The 14473-nt window shown below is 58.3% G+C and overlaps 3 protein-coding genes and 1 long non-coding RNA gene across 16 annotated transcripts in view; 2 read left to right on the top strand and 2 right to left on the bottom strand.

Annotated features, from left to right (window-relative positions):
- The window catches only part of NF2 (NF2, moesin-ezrin-radixin like (MERLIN) tumor suppressor), a 40681-nt gene extending 33265 nt beyond the window's left edge, over positions 1-7416 (bottom strand). For 6 of the 11 annotated variants that reach the window (XM_052689361.1, XM_052689360.1, XM_052689358.1 and 3 more), the window contains exon 1: positions 7227-7415. In XM_052689361.1, the coding sequence (XP_052545321.1) occupies positions 7227-7340 (114 nt within the window). In that variant the 5' untranslated portion in view covers positions 7341-7415. Of the gene's footprint in view, positions 1-7226 lie in introns of all 11 variants that reach the window. The other 5 variants (XM_052689365.1, XM_052689355.1, XM_052689356.1 and 2 more) reach the window with 2 other exon arrangements.
- LOC128083809 (uncharacterized) lies at positions 2523-7220 on the bottom strand. The gene is made up of 2 exons (XR_008208196.1): positions 4206-7220; positions 2523-2703 (listed from the first exon to the last, which is right to left on the bottom strand). It is a non-coding gene; the product is annotated as an uncharacterized LOC128083809 (long non-coding RNA).
- Positions 7417-8304: 888 nt separating the features above from the next.
- LOC128083808 (pleckstrin homology domain-containing family A member 4-like) lies at positions 8305-11113 on the top strand. 3 transcript variants are annotated; one of them, XM_052689368.1, is made up of 6 exons: positions 8305-8396; positions 9025-9129; positions 9533-9605; positions 9782-9879; positions 10052-10155; positions 10660-11113. In XM_052689368.1, exons 1-6 carry the CDS (start codon positions 8346-8348, stop codon positions 11021-11023), a joined length of 795 nt encoding a protein of 264 aa, XP_052545328.1. In that variant the 5' UTR covers positions 8305-8345; the 3' UTR covers positions 11024-11113. The 3 variants fall into 3 exon arrangements, with proteins under 3 accessions (XP_052545328.1, XP_052545330.1, XP_052545329.1); XM_052689370.1 differs by lacking the exon at positions 8305-8396 and adding an exon at positions 8434-8511; XM_052689369.1 differs by lacking the exon at positions 8305-8396 and adding an exon at positions 8463-8531.
- NIPSNAP1 (nipsnap homolog 1) lies at positions 11074-14261 on the top strand. The gene is made up of 10 exons (XM_052689367.1): positions 11074-11207; positions 11988-12115; positions 12233-12278; positions 12532-12626; positions 12765-12835; positions 12922-13062; positions 13275-13306; positions 13496-13590; positions 13713-13796; positions 13875-14261. The coding sequence occupies exons 1-10, from the start codon at positions 11122-11124 to the stop codon at positions 13937-13939; spliced, it is 843 nt and encodes a 280-aa protein (XP_052545327.1). The 5' UTR covers positions 11074-11121; the 3' UTR covers positions 13940-14261.
- Positions 14262-14473: the final 212 nt, after the last annotated feature.

The raw sequence follows: 14473 nt of genomic DNA, 5'->3' as shown, positions 1-14473 counted from the left end.
GCAGCAAGGGAGCAGAGGAAACGGAGGTGCCCAAAGAGCGCGGCCTTCCAACAGTCTTGTCGTCGCAACCGCGCCACTGCTGAACTTTGTTCATAAAACCAGAAGGCGCTGGGAGGCAGAAAGGTGAAGAAAGACATAAAACAGATGAACCTAATGTGCCAGAGCCACTCTGGTCTTCCATCTGCGCGGCGGAAACTGAGACATACGGCCATTACTCCAAAGCCCCAGGGCAAAGGGATCTCAGCGCATTCTCTTGTCGCTACAACTCAATCTCGGTGCCACCTGGCCAGCATCGATAGGAACGCAGGGCCCCGGCGCACGCTGCTGCCGCGGGGCCGATCCCCGCTCCGCTGTCCCCCACTGCCGCCTTGTGGGCAAAGCGGCTGAGGACAGGCCGATTCCTGCTCGGATTCAACGAGCACGTGGCTGGTGCTGCCCCTCGCAGGGCACACACGAGCACCGACGTCCCAGAATAGAAGAAAGCCACTCCAAAAAGCAGCACCCCAGGGCGGCTCGCCACGGCCCCTCTGCAGTTCCTATCAGGCGCAATCAACACCTCGAGGTCAGCAGCACCAGGAGGAGCGAGTTGTGCAGCGCTGCAATTACAAAACCCGAATTTCACACATCAAACCAGCCTCCGGTCCCTACAACGAGCTCCAGCTTGGCACAGGATGCTTCAGATTGCACGTCTCCTCCCGACTATTATTTTAAGAAGGAGGTTAATTTGAGGTTTCAGACAGCACAGAGCAGGATGCATTTGAGCAGCCGCTCCATACATTGCTGTAGGCACGTGGAAGCACGCCACCATCAGAGGGCAATTTCCTAACTGGAATTAAACTGCTCTGCATAATGCATTGCCATTTGGGCTTTGCTATTATTTCCAACCCCCCCCTTTTCACAAAGGCCATCTTTCAGCCTATTGCTTCCCAGCACTGCACCCCTTTCTGCCCCCCCGGATCTCCATGGGCTGCTGCTGCTCACCCCAGCCACCCACCTTACAGCTGCCGCTTTGCACGCCCCTCCTGCAATTCCCACTCTGCGAAGCAATTGTTTCTGCCATCACATTTGACACTGCTGCTGTTGCTGCACGCACACAGTAGGGCAGAGACACGCATTTAACACTGCTGCCCGCTGAATTACCTTCATTAAATATAGAAATGGAACAGCCGCGTTTATTTCAACGTACACGATCGCCTTCCACACCTCGGTACTTAAAATAATGATCTGCATTCAAGTGGCATCTTTGGACAGCTGAACTCCAACTGTTTTACAGACATGGAAGACCTCAGCTCTGTACCCATATTTGATAGGCCTCGTATCATTAACTGCCACATTTCCTGGCCATAAAACACAATAAAGGCCCCCAGGGACAGCGGGGGATAAAGAGCTGATGCCAGGGGCTGAGCAGACGAGCCAGCCGTGAGCCTGCAGCCTGGCAGCTCCACATTCCACCCTCTGCTCATCACACCGCTCCCCTGCTCCGTACACCTGAAGCACAAGGACAATTTCGCATGTCGTCAGAAGGTCCTGAAAACAAAACAGAGAGGCTTAGAGCAGAGCAGTGCCCTCAGCCGTGCACTCGAGCAGCTGGCACCATGCTGTAACAGAGCTCAGCCTCCAACCAGAAGCTCCATCAAAACAACCCTAATCCTGCGCAGCCAGGCGGCCCTGCACGACCCGCAGAGGGGAGCAGGATGTGGCTGCAGATGTCACTTCTCACTCTTGTGGCTCTGCAGCCTCCTACCTGCTTCATTTCAGCACAACCTGCTAGAGACATCCCACAAGTCTCGGAGGAACGCAGGGACAAACTGCTTTAGGAATGCAGCGAGTGCTGCGAGGCTGTGATTCTGCAGAGCTGCAATTTATGCTCTTTACTAAGCACAGAGTGCTCACGATTTATCAGCACAGCGTTTTAAGCAAACAGCACTAAGCACTTACAACCCAGCAGTTAGAAAGGAGCTTCCACTTCCACCGTGCCTTATTGGCATCATCTTTTTCTCCAGCAGAGCCCTCGCATTTGGCAGCTATTAACGGGGTTTGCATTATTTATTAAACTGCAACAAGAGCAATTTCCAACAGACGGGCAACTGGGCGATTTATTTCAATGCGGACCCTTGCCAGCAATTCTCAGCACTGCTCCATAGCTCCCCAGCCTGTTCCCCGGTGGCACAAACACGAGGCAGGTTTAGCTGATCCCCCTGGCAAGGGCTGACAACAAGGAGGCCAAGAGCTAGAAGAAAACACACAGCAAGGCACAGGAGGTGCCTTGCAGAAGAGTGCTGAGGGTGCGAAGGAGAAAAGCGGTTCCCAAACTCTGCTGATGCTTCACTTCCAGTGATGCCCTGCTGAATTTACACGGGAAAGGGAAAGAGGAATGGTTTTAAACCCCTTAGGATTTCATGAGAGGAAGGAGAGGAACAAATACACGCCCGATCTTCTTGGGGCAGAACCCAGCTCAAGGCAGCTCACCTCCCTTCCATCACAAAAACAGACCAGGCCTTCGTACGACAAACACAGAACGGTGGCTCTTCAGCTCAACAGGTCAACTTTATTCAATGTCAGTACTGGTTCTGTGCTAGACACGAGACAGGAGCCCAGGGTCCCTGTTGTGATGCCAATGGCAGGCAGGACAAGCAGAGGAGGGGGCCGAGCCCTGGGAAGCAGCACGATGGCTTCACAGCAAGATATTTCCACTCAGGAACCCTGTGGGAGGAGCAGCTTTTAGCAGAGCCAACACCTCTGCCCTGAAACACAGGGGGAGATCACAGAACGGAGCCCCTCTGGGCACACAGCAGCTGCCCCTCATCCACCAGATGACCAAGCAGAACCCACAGCAGCAGACAGCCCAACGCAGGGCAACTTTGAGGCTGTTTGGACCCTGCACGCTCACAGGAGCGCCCCAGACAACCCTTCGTTTGGATTTAACGTCCTTCTGGAGCGAGCAGGGAATCAAAAATTCAATATTCCTCCATTCCTTTAAATAAACAGATGTCAAATACTTTCAATTGCCACTTACTGAGCCACGAGACAGGGCCGTAAAAGTTATTTTTATTTACTAATGCTACACGACAACTTGATAATGAGCTTTTAATTAAAATCTATTCCTGCTAACCACCGAGGAGGCCAAAAACCCACCCAGGCATAACAAGGCAGATGGCGCAGCCAAGCACAGTGCCTGCTGTCTGCCCGAGACAGAGACAGGGCTGGGTGCAGGGGAAGAAAGGGCTGCTGCAGCTCTTCCAGCTGGCAAGGGAGGGGAAAACAAGCAACAGAACCCAGCTCAGCCAAAGGCTGGATGAGGGAGGACTGGTGGAGCTCCTGAACGGAAGGAATTGGACAACATGGGGCTCAAGAAGAGGCTGAGGAGAGCTTGGAGCGGGAGAGCAGAGAGCATTTCAGATTCGGTGTGCAATCAGAACGAAGTCAAGGAGATCTGTGCTCATGTGTCTCGTGTGACCTGCACACAGGTTGAGAAAGAGAATGCAGAAATGAACAGAACCCAGCAAGACAGCCCTGAGAAATCCCCAAGTGACGTGGCTGTAAATTAGCAGTACTGCTGCTTTTGCCATAAAGCCCCCAGAGATGCAAATCAAATGGGAAAGCAGCTTCTGCCTGCCACTTCTCTTATTAAAGCAGCGATCGGGAGCCACCGAGCAGCAAAAGCGTGTGAGCACTCAGAGAACTGACACAGGCCGAGGGCAGATGGGTGCACAAAGGAACCAGAACATCGACTTGACAGCCGGCATCCCAGTAATTTACTGAAGATCATTTTGCAGGGATTATTTCTCTCAGCTTTCTAGGAGAGCTGTTCCTGTCCCCAGATCCATCTCCGCCTGCTTGCAGCAGCTTAGCAGCATCGAGAGGTCAGTGCCACTACCGGCAGCACCAAGGAGCTGGTGAACATCTACCAAAGGATGAACAAACCCACGTAAAACCTCTCCCAACCATTTTGCAAAGCAGGCAGAAACTTCATCCCCTGCTTCTTCCTCCTGCCCTTTTCATTCGGGCGCAGTGAGCTGAACTCCCTGCTCTGACACACAAACAACCCCAACAACTTATTTTCCACAGATTTTCCACACCAGACCTCAGCCTGCCCCTGCTCCCAGGGATAAGCTTTTGCAGCACAGCTATGTAACCCCCTGCAAACGTTAACAGGGAGACCAACACTTGGCTGCATGCTGCTAAAAGAGACTTTTTCTACTTACATGCACATAGGAAAGTTTTACAACCAACCACAGCAAGTTGGGTTCCGAGGCCTAACGCCCTGCACAGACACCTTCCAGCTGAGGCTGTTTTCTGAACAGAGAGGAACAGCTTAAGCATTCAGGCAGTGACACAGCAAAGTTTAGACCAAACGTCCAAGTGTCTCTTCTTACTGCTTCAATGCTTTTGCATTCTCCAGGTTGGCTGTTAAGCTTTCCCACTCATTTCTGGCTGAAAGAGCTGCTGCTGTCCAAGGATTAAGCGGAGAGGCAGCTGCTGCTTGGTCCCATAATGACTCCTACAGGGGCTCCAAGACCACAGGCACTGTGGATAAAGAGGAAACACCCTTCTGAGAAGCTGCTGAGACTCCAGAGCTGGAGAGCCAGTCACCACGCTGCCACACCACAGGAACAAAGCAAATCAAGGACCGGTGGATCCTTCTATCAGCTTGGCATTAGTGACCAACCCAACACCAGCACTGCAATCCTGCTGCGGGAACAGAAGGAAAAGAGCCCCACAGGAACCCAACAGTACCGTGGGGTAAAGACACTGTGCAAGAGAAGTGAACAACCCGACTATCTCACAAAGAGCCACCACCAGGATTGCCTCACTCCTGCATTATCACTAGTCCAATTTGGGGCAGGAACGGCAGCAAGTCGCCCCACGAGGGGGGCAGTCAGAGGAAGCCATTGGCCACTCAGTGTCCTGGCATCACAACCTGGGAGGCAGCGAAGCAAGCACCACCAGCACCCCCAGCTGTCACTCAGGCAGTGCCTGGCACACGGTGGTGTTAATTGACCCTGTGTGTTTTCCAGTAGGATTTCTCTCCCGCTGCTCTCCAGGTGCAGGTGGTGGTGCTCAGGAAGATGGGGCAGCCAGCAAGCGGCTTAGCGCAGGGATTTCAATAGTTATGCAAATGTCTGTCCTTGCTCAAGATGCTATCAATTAATTAGGAACCGTGCTCACACAGCTCTAATGGAAGTAACACAAAAAGGGAGACGTTGACATCGTGCCTTTAAGATTTCCCTGAACAAATTACAAATCTTTGAAGTGAGGCCCAAACTGCCATCATTAAGCTTCATCACAGCGTTAGAAAAATTAAGATTTCATTTCTAGGAATTATTTCAGATTTAGACTCAATTTAGAGACATTATTCACAGAGTCAACAGGCGCAGAGCAGGTTTAATCTCCTGCAATACCCAGCCAGGAATTCCTGCAGGGCAGACTGAAAAATGAATAAGGAAAAGGTGGCACAGCCACATCAGCTTGCTCAGAATAAGAGGGGCTGCCACGACCAGAGGTGGCAGCAGAACGGGGTGGCACACAGCCTCACATGCACTCCTCCTGTGCCAGATGGGAACTGACGGCCCGAGCGCCTGGTGCCACAGCCAGCCAGCTGCTACCAGACCTCACACCACGCTGACAACACCTCACCACCCCCCGTCACCTCCGTCCTGTGCAAAGTCACTCAGGAAAACACACAACGCGCCTCAAGAGCTCTGCAACAAAGTTGAAAAGGAGCCAGAGAGATTAATCCTGCATAGCAAGGCTGCTCCAGCAGAGCTTGGTCACTCACTCAGATGTGTTCACTGGCACTGCGATCAGCACTGGTCAAAGAAGCCAGCAGTTAAGCAGGGCTCAGACCAGCAGGGCCCCAGACCACGAGCAGCACCAGCCTCCCCACAGCAGCTCCCTAACTGCTCACCCTGCATGCATCCAGGAAGGAAAAGGGGCACAAGCACTCAGCGTGAGGCTGAAGAGGTGTACAGGAGGCACAGAGATGTGAGGCAGCTGTTTGCAGTGGGGCAGGCAATGGTCTGTGTGGATGCGTTTTGGGGGTCCTTCCCTGCAGCTGTCACTACACAGAGGAGGCAGGGAGCCAGGGAGCTCAAACAGCCACAGCTGAGCCATGCAATGTGCCCCCCGAGGCTCCGGCAGTGGCACCCAAGTGGGCATGGGGAGGCCTGCGGGGGGCATGGAGGGTCTGGGGGAGAACTAGGGGGGCCATGCAATGCAGCCACCCAACCTGATCCTTTCTTCCCCACTGCTGGAAGGTCTCACACTGGAGGTCAGAGCCTGAGCTCCTGCACGTGTCCTCTGTGCTCCAGTGAGAGGTCAGAGGTGCAGGAGCACAACGCTCACAAGCATCTCTCTGAGTTCCCCCAAAGGCTGGGCAGCCTCTGTTGCAAAGTCTTTGGCTGGAGCCTCCCCAGCAGGCAGCTGAAGGTGCACAAGTTACGTGTTCCAACCCGACTGGGAGCGCCGTGCTGCCTCTTCATAAACGCCCTGATCCCAACATGAAACAACAAGTGGCCACGGCGTGAAAAGAGTTACTGACTTCTCATCACCTCATTGTTGGCAGCCTAGGAAAGTGTCAGAGCAGGACTGGGATATCTCAACCCTCCCGGCAGGGTAACGCCAAGGAGCTGGAAGTGACAATAACTCCTTAACCCCTGGGAAAGGCACGGTGTGCCCCAGAGCTGACAGTGCATTTCAGCAGTGAGAAACGTCACAAGGACAAACACCCTTCGGCTCACAGGCACGGAACTACATCAAGATTCGGACGGAGTGAGTTTTCCTTTTTCACAGCTCATGCTTTAAAGTGGGTTTTCAGTCTCTCCGTGCCCCATCCCTCCAGAGCATTTCGTGATCTGAAAACGCAGCAACAAAAGGAAGCCCCTGGGGCCAGCAGCCACGGCAAGGCTGCCCGACAGGCACCGCGGGCCCAAGCGAAGGCAAACCTGACCTAAGAGACGCGCACGGCAGGACACCTCAGCGACCAGTCGGGGCGGGACGCCGAGGGAATTCCCGCAGCCCCGTGCCGAGCCCCGCGGCTTTAAGCCCGAGATAACCCGCCCGGCCTCAGGCTGAGCCCCACGGCCCCCGGCCAGGCCCAGGCCGGGCCCGGCAGCCCTCAGACCCCGCGGCAGGGCCGGGCCCGGGGCGCTCGGGACACCCAGAGCGGGGGAGCGAGGCCCGAGGCCCCGTCTCCATGGCAACAGGGCTTAGGCCGCGGCCGTCACCTCGCAGCTGAACTCCATCTCGGCGTCCATGGTGACGATGCGCACCGTGAAGGTCTTGGGCTGCTTCCTTTTGAGCGAGCTGAAGCTCATGCGGGACGCGATGGCCCCGGCCATGGTGCGGGAGGAGCTCAGCGCCGAGGGCCGCGCCGCGGGGGCAGCGCCATGGCGGCGGCGGCAGCGGCGGCGGCTCCGGGCCGCGCCGAGCCCAGCCTCAGAACGGCTTCTCCCTATTGGTTCCGAGCTCGGGTCGTCCCGCCCTCCGCCCCGAGGGTCGCGCAGCACCAAAGCCAATCAGAAGCGGGGTGACGGGGAGAGGGGACGAAAGGAACGTGCGGATTGGGCGAAAAGGCCGCTCGTCAAGGGGAAGGAGCGGGGGTAGACAACAGGGCTTCCTGCACACACGTTGCGGCGCGCATGTGGCGCCCTCTTGCGGCCGGAGGAGCGTGCATCACCCTGCCGTCGTGAATGAGCTGAGCGCCGTCCCCGTCCTGCTGCTGCGGTGGCACTGCGGGGCCGTGGGGTGGGGGGCGCTGCCCGGTCCTGGCCCCGATGCAGGGGGGTCTCAGAGCCTCCACCTCGTGGGGATGCACTGTGGGGAAAGCAGGAGTAGGACGGCGTTGGGATAATGGGAATGGGACCAGTACTGAAATAACAGCAGCAGGACAGGATAATAGGAATGGGACAAGGACTGAGACAACGGTACAGGACTGAGACTGGAATAGTGGGATAGGACTGAGACCAGCATGGGGATAATGGGGCAGGATCAGAACCACAGCTAGGATGGCAGGGTGGGAATGGGGATGCAGATCGGTACTGGGATAATGAAGGTAGGGTTGGAACCAGGACTGCCATGGGGATAACGGTTAAATGGGACAGTAACAACATAACAGGAGAAGACTGGAACCCGTATCAGGAAAATGGGATGAGGACTGAGACTGGCATAGGAATTATGGGATTGGAATAAAAGGTTTGGGCCCCTCTCCCAGGCCCCATCTCAGCACCACAGTGCCCCCGCACGCCACAGAATGGGGCCTCTGTGCTGTGGGGTGGGTGAGGGCTGAATGGGACCATTCACAGTGCCACCCCCCCCCTCCTTCCAACCACCCCCACAGGGACCCTATGGCCGACAGCAACGCTGCAACCCCCTGGGGCCCCGGCAACGGCACCCAAGTGGGCATGGGGGGCTGGGGGCCACAAGAGGAGATATGGGGGGGGGGGGGTGTATGGACAGTCTGGGGGAGCGACGGGGGGTGTAGGAGTATGAAGGAAGCAAGGGGACTGGAAGGTACATGGGGAGGGAGCACAGTGGGTATTGAGGAAATGAGGGTGTCTGGGAGGGGTATGGGGAGCTATGGGGGGGTATGGAGGAGTCCAAGGGGACCCAAATTAGTAGAAGGCATGTGGGGAAATATGGAGGGTGTAAGGGGGGATCAGATGGGCATGGGGAATTAAGGGAGGGTCTGGGAGAGGCATGATGAGCTATGAGGGATATGGGGTACAAAGGGAATCTGTGGATCTGTGGGATAGTATGAGAGTACCTGGGGGGCAGTGGGGGCATGGGGGTCTGTGGGGAATATGGGGAGCCCAAGGGAGCTATGGAGAAGACTGGGGGCTGGAGGGACATGGGGAGCTTTGTGGGAGCACAGGGGGGACCAGGGGGCATGAGGGACGAAGACAAACATGGGAGGGAGTGAAAGGGGACCCTGGGGAGTGGGGGACCAGGGTAACAAGGCAAGGGGACACAGGGACCTGAGGGAATCCCTTTAAGACCCCATCCCTGGTAATGTCCTGTGCCCAGCCCTGCCGCCCTGTGCCAAGGATCCACACCTTTGGAAAGGGGGAGCAGGCAATGAGGAGAGACCCCCACATCCCCCCCACCATGCGGGGCTGGCTGCACAAGCAGGTGGGGCTGAAGGGAACAGCGGGACGGGGGGGGGTGCGTGGTTGTAGGACCACAGGTGACTGAGGAGGGGGGATTCAGGGGGACAGTGAAGTAGGGTGTGCTGGGGGAAGGCTATGGGATTTGGTGGGGAGGGGGGGGTCGGAAGGGCTTGTGGGGGGTCAGTGGGTGCTGGAGGTTAGGGGTAGGGTCTGGGTTTAGAGGATTCCCTAATGATGTTATGGAGTTTGGAGAAGTCTGGGGGGGGTTATGGGTCTTGGAGATGTTTGGGAATGTTGGAGGGGTCTGGGAGGAAGCTGTAGAAGCTGGTGGGTTGTAGGTTTTGGGGGGATCCAAAGGGTTTGGGGCAGGTCTCAGGGGGCTCTGTGTTTGGGGTGCTGGCTCAGCCCCCTTTTTACCTCCCCAGGACAGCTCAGGGCTGAGGCTCTGGAAGCGGCGCTGGTTTGTGCTGGTTGATCTCTGCCTCTACTACTACAGGGGTGAGGCGAGGGGCAGGGGATGGGCTTGTGACAGGGGTCAGGGGCTTCTTGGGGCTCCCTGGGGCAGGGTCTGGGGGAACTCAGGGGGTCAGTGGAGCCCCCGCCATAGGACTGGAGCTCTGCAGGGTTCGGAGAGGTCCCTGGGGCTGCCCCCCTGAATCCTCCCCTGCCCTCAGACAGCAGCGAGCAGCGAGTACGGGGGGGACTCCCCCTACCTGGCTACAGGATCCGCGTCCTGGCCCCCAGCACCGGCAGCCCTCGCTTCCTCTTCACGGTCAGTCGGGGGGGGAACTCCAAACAGGGGGCAACAACAGCTGCCGTTCTGCAGCCGAGGTTGGGACCCCAAAGCCCAGTTCCCCATGTGGGTCTTGGGGTGCTGTGGCTGAATAAGTGCTGGGGGGAGGAAGGGGGGGTCCAGGCCCATTGCTGGCTCATTGCTCCCCCAGGTCGAGCATCCCGGGATGCGGAGCTACGTGCTGGGGGCTGACAGCCCTGAGGAGCTGGGGGCCTGGATGTGCAGTTTGCGGCACTCTGCCTCACCCCTGGGGGGGTGAGCCCCAAACTGGGAAACATGGGGGGAAGGGGGGTTGGGGGCTATGGGGGCTCATGGGGAATATAGGGGCCACGTGGGGGGAGGATATGGAGGGGCTATAGGGGGCATGGAAGGAGTAATGGTGGGCTATAGGAGGCTATGGGTGGTTATGGAGGGCTATGGGGCTTTATGGAGGTTTACAAGGAGGTCACAGGAAGCCGTAGAGGAGTCATGGGTGGATACAAGGAGGCTATGGTCGTGGAGGACAATGGGGGGGTATGGAGTAGATAAAGGAAGGCCACAGGAGGTCTTGAGGGCCTATGGAAACCAAGGTGGGACTATGGAGGGTTACGGAGAGGCCACGTGGGGCTAAGGGGGGCAATGAGGGGTTGTGGGGCACAAAATGGGGATTGTAGGGAGTGATGGAGGGAAGCGGGAGTCCATGGGGAGCTATGGGTGGGGGGGTCGCACGGCTCCCACAGGCGGGGCTGGGGGCGATCAGTGCTTTAACCCCGCCCCCAGCCCGGCCCCGCCCCGCCCAGCGCTCCCGAGCACGCCCGCCCCGGAGGAAGCCCCGCCTCACGGCCAGCTCCGCCCCTCCGTGGCAACGACCAATCAGCAGCTGACGCCGCCGGCCGTAGGAGGGCTTAGGGATGCAAAAGAAGGCACCGTAACCAATCAAGAATCGACTTTTCCAAGGGAGACCTCTGATTGGCTGCTGGCATCTGGAGGCACGGCCGCGCAGGCGGCAGCCAATGAGATCTCTATGTGGCCGTGGGAACAAAGCATTGTGGGTAGCCGGGGGCTCGAGGACGGAAGAGAAGGCGTGGCCAACGGATCGGCGCGGCAGCCAATCAGAATCACCCTGCTGCACGCCAGCTTTTGAGGGCGGGGCCAGCGCGGTGCCACGCCCGATGAGGGGCAGAGTCCGATTGTGGGCGTGGCTATATTTAACCACGCCCCAAGGCGCCCCGCCCCGGGAAGATGGCGGCGGCGCGGGCAGGAGGCGGTGCGGTGCTGCTGCGGCGGCTGCAAGGCGGCGGCGGCTGCGGGGCCCTCGGCGGGGCGCGGTGAGCGGAGCCCGGCCCCTCCCTGCCCGCCCCGCGGCCCGGAACCCCCCATGGCCCATCATCTCCCCAGGCTCCATCATTCCCCTCAGGTCCCATCATTCCCCCGACGCCCCGTTTCTTTCCCAGGCCCATCTTTTCCCTCAGGCCCAGAAACCCGCAGCTCCCATCTCTTCTCCTTCAGCTCCTGTCTCCCCCCAGGCCCCATTTCCGCCCTTCCCTTGGTCCTCCACTCAGCTCCCATCCCCCCCCCCCTCAGCTCTCCTTGCCCCCCGGCACCCATCTTTCCCCTAGAAGGCCCCAACCCCCCTCCCCCAGTCTTTCCCCTCGGCCCTCCTCTCCCCCTCCGGCATCCGTCTCCCCTTATCTCAGCCCCATCTCCCCCAGTCTCAACCCCTTTATCTCCCACCCCATCTCCCCCCGCCGTGGTTCAGGGCCTGCTGTCACCCTGTGCCCTCGCTGAGCATCCAGGGCCGCTGACCCCACGCCGTTAATACATTACCAGGCCCTGCCGCTCTGTGGGCAAAGGTCTGACCGAGTGCACTGCCTCTGTGTCATCTCTGTCACCCTACACCCCTGGGCAGGGCTACTGCGAAATGAATGACCTCTCCCTGGGGAGCACTGGGTGAGGGAGCGCGCAGCCCTGGGGCTGGGTTGGGAATGGAACAAGATCCCTCCTCTGCTTCCCGTTTTCCCCCCACATCAGACCACAGCCATTGTGCCCAGCTGTATCCTGCCCCCCTCAATCCTCCCCCAAGCCCTGCTGACGGCGTGGTCCCGCAGGGCATACTCACAGGATGCTGAGGGCAGCTGGTTCCGCTCCCTGTTTGTGCACAAGGTGGATCCACGCAAGGATGCCCATTCCAATCTTCTGTCCAAGAAAGAGACCAGCAACCTCTACAAGATCCAGTGTGAGTGACACCACAGGCAGAGGGTGCACACCCCTCCCAGGCCCTTGCAGCTTGATAACACAGCCGCTCATCCCGCTCTCTCTTGTGACATTGCATCTTGCCATCTTTCCCCCACAGTTCACAATGTGAAGCCAGAATGTCTGGATGCCTACAACAGCCTGACGTGAGCTGGGGGACTGCCCACTATCTCCCGGAGGCTGGGAGGGGGTCAATTGGGGGTGTCAGGGGGATTTTGGAATCTCTTGTGCTGGGCTGAGAAGGCAAATGGGGATGTCGGGAGCATTCTGGGGTCAGAAACTCAGCACTTTTCTAGCTGAGAGAGACGCAGCTGCTGCTTGCCAGCTCCAGCTGCCCCCTTTCTCCCATCTGGGGCAGCCCAGGAGCACCCCATAAACCATCTCCTGTACCTCCTGCAGGGAGGAGGTGCTGCCCAAGCTGCACTCAGATGCCGATTACCCTTGTGACCTGGTTGGGAACTGGAATACGTGGTACGGGGAGCAGGACCAAGCAGGTGAGGGCTGCATTTCTGCAGGAGCAGACGACCCTGCATGGCCGTGACCCCGAGGGGATGTGGGGTGAATCCTGGTCATTTGGGAGGGGGGCTCCCTGGTGCTTTCCCCTCCTGCCAGACCTTACTGTCCCATCCCAGTGCACCTCTGGCGCTTCTCTGGTGGGTACCCAGCCCTCATGGACTGCATGAACAAGCTGAAGCAGAATAAGGTACCACTCACATTGGTGGCCAAATGGGGTGCCTTGTGGGGTGTCCATGCTCCCATCATCTTGCCCTGAGTCTTGGCTGTCCACAGGAGTACCTGGATTTCCGCAAGGAGAGGAGCCACATGCTGCTGTCCCGCAGGAACCAACTGCTGCTGGAGTTCAGCTTTTGGAATGAGCCCCTGCCCCGCAAGGGGCCCAACATCTATGAGCTGAGGACCTACAAGCTCAAGGTGAGGCATGAAATGTTTAATCCCAGGCATGGCACTGGAACCCAGGGGATCCCAGAGCCCTGCTATACGTGCTGGGGTCTGCAAAGCAGCCTGTGGTCTGCAGGTGTTTGGGGTCACTTGCGCTCTGGCTGTGAGTTGGCCCTGGGCAGAGGGAGAAAGTGATACTTGGGGTGCAGCTGCCTTATCCTGTTGTTTATTTCCTCTGTTTGCAGCCAGGGACCATGATCGAGTGGGGCAATAACTGGTGAGTGGCTGCTTTATCCAGCTGGTGTTCTGCATATGGCCAGGTGATGCTGGCCCTTGGACCCATTCCTACATCCTTGTTCCTGTGGTGGTGGCACAGATGAACCTTTGGCCGCTCTCAGCACGGGGACATAAGAGCTGAGCACAGGGAGCGCTGTGCCAGCCCTGGTGTTTCTCTCCATCTCACCAGGGCTCGGGCCATAAAGTACCGCCAGGAGAACCAGGAGGCAGTGGGCGGCTTCTTCTCTCAGATCGGGGAGCTGTATGTCGTGCACCACCTCTGGGGTAAGCGCGTTCATCTCACCCACCCCACACTGGCACCCCACCACCTTGTGCACCCCAAACCCCATACACCATTCCCCAGGGGCTGCAGGGCGGGGTTAGGAACAAGGTTTCCCTCCTTGCAGCCTACAAGGACCTGCAGTCCCGTGAGGAGACAAGGAACGCGGCGTGGAGGAAGCGGGGCTGGGATGAGAATGTCTACTACACGGGTGAGCACAGGGGGCTGGGGCTGTCCCTGTCCCTGTGGCAGAGCTGCGAGGTGACGCCACCCCCGTTGTGTTGTGCAGTGCCGCTGATTCGGACGATGGAGTCCCGGATCATGATCCCCCTGAAGATCTCCCCGCTGCAATGAACTGGGACACGTGCTGCCTGCCCCAGCTCTGCTGGGAAGTGCTGGGGGCGTCTTCTCCCATTTTGGGGTGTCTTGAGGGGGGGAGAGGGGGGAAAGGGTGAGAGCCCGACCCCCTGGGCTCAGCTGCCCCCTGTTTGTGGGGACCTGCAGGTGCCGCAGTGCACCCCGTGTTGCCATTGGCCCTCCATGCTGGGGGCAAACCCTCAGAAGCCCTCCTGAGAGGTGAGCTGGGGGCTGCTCATAATTACTGCTAACGAGCTGCTCGTCGGATGCCTGTCCCCGCCGGGCTGTGGGATGTCACCAATTAAATATTTAATTGCCAGTGTCCGTGTCTGGGGAGAAGGGAGCACTGGGGACACGGGGACCCTCACGCATGAGTTGTCCTTATGCTGAGACCCTCGAGAGTGCCCCCTGCACCCTCGGTGTCCCTGATGCTATCGGGGAGCCAGCACCGCACCACCCAATGAGGCCATAGGCCACGCCCCTTTGTGCAAACCACGCCCACATTCTGACAGACCACGCCCCCTTCGGGCG

The sequence above is a fragment of the Tympanuchus pallidicinctus genome, unplaced genomic scaffold, assembly GCF_026119805.1.
Source record: "Tympanuchus pallidicinctus isolate F22 unplaced genomic scaffold, pur_lepc_1.0 scaffold25, whole genome shotgun sequence".
NCBI lineage: Eukaryota > Metazoa > Chordata > Aves > Galliformes > Phasianidae > Tympanuchus > Tympanuchus pallidicinctus.
Note: the sequence above shows the minus strand (reverse complement) of the source record. Positions and strands in the feature narration are given on the sequence as shown.